Raw genomic sequence first — 5,701 nt, 5'->3', positions numbered from 1 at the left:
ATGAGGAGAGGGAGGGAGTGAGAGGGAGGGAGGGAGGGAGGGGAAAATTGGCCGGAAGTTAGGTGTTGGAGAGGAGGAGGAGGGAGAGGAGGGAGGTCCCAGGTGAGGAGGGAGACACTCTCATGTGAGGTCCTAAATTTATTATTTTTATGTATAATTTATGACGTCATTTGTTACAAAATAAAGATGAGAAAACAAAACTCGATTTAAATTTTCTGCAGACTCCAGTGGACACTCAAGGAACTGCAGCTTATTTTAACATGGGCTCTATAGGGGCTGACTCACTGCTGGAGAGCAACCCTGGTGGACACTCAGGGAACTGCATCATTTTTGTTTATTTGCCAAGCAGAAATATAAACATGAGGATAATAAATAAAATCAAAGTTCTGTATGAAAAGTTAAGTTTGAGTTATATAAACACTGAAATGTGACCCAGTTACACTAACAGACACTGTGTGTGTGTGAGTGTGTGTGTGTGTGTGTGTGTGTGTGTGTGTGTGTGTCAGGCTACAGGCAATCTGAGGTCAGTCAGACCCATGCTGTGTATTTACACTGAGCCACCAGGCAGGTCAAAGGCTGCAGCTCCGAGGAGGAACTGCAGGGTCAAAGGTCACAGCTCCTCTTGGGTGATCTGCTGTGATACATGTGACTGTGCTATACTTACAGTGTGTGTCAGAGAGGAGAGTGTGTGACCTACAGCAGTGCCTGTCACTCATACATCTGTTCAAAGTCTATCACAAACACACACACACACACACACACACACACACACACACACACACACACACACACACACACACACACACACACACACACACACACACACACACACACCTGTCTCCTGTTTTTATGAACTCAGACTGTGAGGTGTGGACGGGAGGATAATGTGGTCTGTGACCTGTGAATTCAGACTTTATTTATGAGTAGATAAAGCTGCAGCTCCCTCTGGTGGAGAAGAGTGCTCATTACAGCCTGAGGAAGAGAAGAGAGGAAGGAGTGCTCTCAAAAAAGCAGGTGATAATTTAAAGAGTGTGGTTTTAAAACTTTCACAACAGCAGAGATCAAAAGTTAAAAAGTTTTTAGTGACTGTGCTACAGGCGCCCTCCTGTGGCATCCTAAGGAACTGCACATTGTGCTGGATGTCAAAGTGACACTATTAAAGTCTATTCTTGGAGGATTTCAGGTTACACAGAGGTGATTTCACATCATGATGGCAGCAAAGTTGGAGCATGACATCCTTATTGACGCTGTGGTGCAGTTTCCTTCCTCCAGCTCTCTGCAGACGCTAACACAAAGTGTGTGTACGAGTCGGCAGCTGTCAGTGTGAGGTTTGAGGGTTAGGGTTTTTTTTTTTGCATCGAAATAGATTCACAACAGCTCAGGCGGTTTGTCCTGCAGAGCAGCTAGTGATGCATTGAACCCTGCATGTGTGTGTGTGTGTGTGTGTGTGTGTGTGGTTAAGCAAGTGCAGAAATCTCATACAGACATGCTCAGTTTAGTTTAGTTTATTAGTTTGAATCGTGCACAAACCTGCAGAGACACAACAAAGCTTATGTTCACCTGAGCAGGAAGATGTAAAAACAAACAAAGATAAGATCAGCTAACTCCTAGTTTGATCACACTGAGCATGTGCAGTCTCTGGCTTTAGCCAATCAGGATCAAGAGTTTATCCTGACCTTATCTAAGCTTTAAAAACAATCTGTTAAAAACTAAAAAATACAAAATAAACCTGGAATGTGACTTTAAACAGTTTGATGATTTGAAGTGTCATCGTTAAAAAAGAGATTTACATTAAAATAAGAATCAGTTTGCTTCGTAAAGAGTTGAATATTTAAATAGTTTGAATCAAACTCCTGGTACCATCCTCAGCTCACTCTTCATCCTGCAAACAGAGGAGGAAGAAGGTCATCCTCATCCTCAAAGATGAGGAGCCGAACAAAGGATGAGGAGGTGTGCTCATATTTGAGGTGTTTTCGGAGCCTTCTTCCGGGGCTGAGGAAGAGGAGGAGGCTTCTCTTCATCAGCTGGTGGAGGAGCCTGTGGAGGTGACAGAGGTGTTATAATACCTGAACACCTCTCTCTGGTTAAAAGGTGAGGCCACGCCCCTTGACCCCCCCTCCCCCTTACCTGTGCAGGTCGTCGAGGGCTGGGCTGAGGCTGAGAGCTGTACTGGTCGGGCTGTTTCTTGTGGCGCTGCTGTTTGGGGCGGTGTGGGCGTGGCCCGGTGTGTCCAGCTGGCTGCTGGCGGTGCTGATGCTGATGCTGATGCTGCTGATGCTGCTGATGCTGCTGATGGTGGTGGTGGTGTCTTTGATTGGGAGGATGATGATGATGATGGTGTTGTTGTTGGTTGGGATTGGTCCAGCCAAGTCGAAGCTCCTCCTCGTCTGAAACACCCAGCACAGACAGCGTTTTAAAGTTTTATGACTTCATTTTCAAACAGCTGTTGCAGAAATTGATCAGTCTTACCTTTTATGTGCATCCGTTTCCTGCGTTTGGCTCGGATGCAGCAGAAGATGACGATGATTAACAGCAACAAGGCAATTCCTGAAGAGCAGAGAGTTTTAAAATCTACTGTGATCAGGGATTATGAAACTAATCTCACGAGACAAGAGAGCAGACAAACCTCCTCCAGCTCCGATTATTATCCAGGTGTTTATTCCCCAAATTTCCTCTGGGAGAGTAAAACCTGAGGAAGAGGAAGGACAGGCTGGTTAAACCTCTCTAAAGTCTTTAACCTGTGTGTCTTTAACAGGTGTGATTGCTCACCTGGTTCGTAGCACTCCTGTTTGACAGCCACACTGGTACTGTTGCTCACTTTGTTGGACACCGTACAGGCAAACTTCTTTTCCTGCACATCTTCAGCCTTAAATGTCACAAACTGAGCCGTACTCTTCAACACTTTGCCGTCCTGACTCCACACCACCTTCCCGTCTTCCCCCTGCAGAAAACACACTCAGGGATTATCAGGAGGAGGAGGCAGGTTGTGTTCAGGAGGAACAAAGAGACAACATGAGGAGCAGCTCACCTTATCCGAGCAGTTAAACGTGACTTGAGGTGATTTACACGTCACCGTCACTTTGGGTTGTTTGACAGAGTCTGAGGAAGAGGAGAAACATGATGAAGCAGACATGTGACAGCTTACAGGATTTTCTCTGCACACACCCCGTCTTCAGCGTGTTACATACCCTGCACACATAACCGTACAGGACCGAATGTCCCGAGTGTTCCTCCGTCTTTAGTGTGAGTCTCAGCCGTGTAATCCCCCTCATGTCTTTTCTCCACGTTCCTCAGCTCCAGAGATCCGTCCTTAGATATGTCCTCCTTCTTCCCTGGTTTAATCACTGCTCCTCTTTGATGGAAGATGATGTCATTGTTATGAGTCCACTTCAGCCTTCCTCCAGTATCCAGTTTGAGCTTCAGGGCCACCTTGACGTTGCCCCCTTTCAGGGCGTAGAGGTCACAGGCAGCACCTGCAGGAAGAGTTGTTTGTTCATCTGCTGCTTTGTGAGTTTTAAAGTCAGGGATCTGGTTTCTGTTCACACCTTTGCAGTGTCATCTCTGACTGATACATCCTGTTGATGCAGGGCTCTGACAAAGTGAGAATTAAAGTGATAAACCAAACCAGAAAAAGGTCTAACCCTCTCTGTAATCTCAGGGATTAAGAATGTTTGTGGAAACACTGATCCAATAACTGATCATTTTCCTGTTGCAGGGTTTCTTTACTTTGAAAGGTGCTGACAGGAAGTCTCGTGGTGAGTCAGTTTTTCCCTGTGGGGGAGGATTAGAGAGCCTGTGGTCCACGTTATCGTCCGTATGTCAGTTTAATCTGAGGTCAGCAGCAGAAGATGATCTTTAAGTCTGAGATAACTGCACAACAACTGCTCTCCTGATTGTGAAAATAAAAGTTGTGTTTTCACCGTTTCACCGCCAAAGGATGAGACAAAATGTGTTTATTTATTAATCAGGTTTTTTTTTCCGCCGCGTGTGTTGAAAACCTTTTTTTCTGCCTTTATTCTCAGCGCCTGAAAACAGAGAGGAGTGCGGTGTGTAGCTGTTGTGTAGCTGTTGTGTAGCTGTTGTGTGGCTGTTGTGTAGCTGTTGTGTGGCTGTGTTGCAGTTGGTTTGTGCAGCTTCCTGCTTGTTAACCTGAATCGGAGGTTTCCGCTCTCAATTTGGAGCTGTAATCAGTTTTTTCAGTCTGAGGGTAAAAATAATATATTCTGGTTTGTGTGTAATCTCAAACCATCCTTTGATAGAAACATGTATTTATACCTGAACGGATTAAATCCAAGTGTTTGCAGATTATTTTATTCAACTCTAAGCCTCCTCTATCTCTCATCTGTGTGTGTGTTTAAAAAAAGAGTTAAAAGATGTGTGTTTCAGTGACAGAGGAACAGTAAATAGCTGATGGATTAAACTTTTTAAAGTTATAAACTTCTGTTTTTGTTCTCTAAGAAAACATTAACTGCACCAATCCTCAGCCGTCAGCATCAGAATAAAATTCATGTCTCAAAGAGTTTTATTTTGAAGGAGCCTCAGGACTCAACTTTAAATATTTTGATGTGTTTTAATTAAAAAAAGAGCTCTAAAAAATGTTTCTATAATCTCTGAAGAGTCAGGGCCTGTAAAGTCAGAGTCCAGGGTTACAGATTACAGATGGCGGCCTCGCTTCAAGCTCATCTTAAACTCCTCTGAGCTCTGAGTACGGACAGGTGATGCTCAGGTGTGAAGGTGAGAAGGCTTACCTGTGCAGGAGACGAAGCAGCAGCAGGTCAGGAGCGCGGCGGCGATGAAGGCAGAAGCCATCCTCGCCAACATCTTCACATTCAGCTGGTAGAAAAAGAACAACGAAGATTTCCTGTCAGCACCCAACCTTTTGAGTGTGTGTGTGTGTGTGTGTGTGTGTGTGTGTGTGTGTGTGTGTGTGTGTGTGTGTGTGTGTGTGTGTGTGTGTGTGTGTGTGTGTGTGTGTGCGTAAAGGAAGTGATCCAGGAGGCCCTGTATAAAGAGAACAAAGACAGAGAGAGTTAACGGCACGTTCAGAGCGAGATTATCTTTATTCTGCTTTTTCTAAGAAACTGATCCTTCCTCAGCGACAGAAACACTGAATAATCCCAACGTATACACCCCAGATTAACACTAAATAGAATTACCTAAACACATCTTTACACCTCAGATTAAACAACAAATAACATATAAACACACATTCATTACAAGTAAAATGAAACTACAAAAAAATCTCACGAAAACACAAAATTAAGACCTGAGATTAAATCCTAAATTATATGATTTAAACACAATCTGAACACCCCAGATTAAAAACAAAAATTATTTCATACTCACGAAATTTTCACTTCAGATTAAACTCTTAATTATAATTCTATAATAATTATTTTAATCTTTATCTTTTATACCTAAAATGTAATTTACTCCTGTGATTAATCTACAAATAATCCCATTCAATTATGCCTTTTTAAAACACATTCAAACCTGAGCGTATAATCTACAAATTCTCACAGAGAACAATTTATTTCCACTTGGGATTAAACTCTAAATTATCCAATAACAAACATTTTTTACACTTCAGATTAAGCTGTAAAAAATCCTTTAAAAAATTCTCTTTTAAAGCAGAGATTAATCCACAATTAATACCACAAAACAGGCTTTTAAAACTTTGGAATACATTTTAAAAAATACA

General features: G+C 42.9%; 1 protein-coding gene across 1 annotated transcript; it reads right to left on the bottom strand.

Annotated features, from left to right (window-relative positions):
- Window positions 1-1,603: 1,603 nt before the first annotated feature.
- LOC141786088 (uncharacterized) lies at window positions 1,604-5,147 on the bottom strand. Its single transcript, XM_074664806.1, has 8 exons — window positions 4,749-5,147; window positions 3,189-3,473; window positions 3,029-3,099; window positions 2,770-2,941; window positions 2,627-2,689; window positions 2,470-2,547; window positions 2,128-2,387; window positions 1,604-2,037 (listed from the first exon to the last, which is right to left on the bottom strand). Exons 1-8 carry the CDS (start codon window positions 4,819-4,821, stop codon window positions 1,957-1,959), a joined length of 1,083 nt encoding a protein of 360 aa, XP_074520907.1. The 5' UTR covers window positions 4,822-5,147; the 3' UTR covers window positions 1,604-1,956.
- Between the last annotated feature and the right edge of the window lie 554 nt (window positions 5,148-5,701).

This window comes from Halichoeres trimaculatus, unplaced genomic scaffold, assembly GCF_033239565.1.
Source record: "Halichoeres trimaculatus isolate MK-OKI-2021-1 unplaced genomic scaffold, fHalTri1.1 fHalTri1_scaffold_24, whole genome shotgun sequence".
Taxonomy (NCBI): Eukaryota; Metazoa; Chordata; class Actinopteri; order Labriformes; family Labridae; genus Halichoeres; species Halichoeres trimaculatus.
This window is presented reverse-complemented; position numbering and strand designations above follow the sequence as displayed.

What these genes read in the sequence shown, in the direction of transcription:
- LOC141786088 (XM_074664806.1), bottom strand. Translation starts at nt 4,821, where the DNA reads ATGTTGGCGAGGATGGCTTCTGCCTTCATCGCCGCCGCGCTCCTGACC. An exon ending in CTGCTTCGTCTCCTGCACAG is followed by an intron (nt 3,474 to 4,748) that starts GTAAGCCTTCTC and finishes CTCTTCCTGCAG; the next exon opens with GTGCTGCCTGTGACCTCTAC. An exon ending in GAAACGGATGCACATAAAAG is followed by an intron (nt 2,388 to 2,469) that starts GTAAGACTGATC and finishes TGGGTGTTTCAG; the next exon opens with ACGAGGAGGAGCTTCGACTT.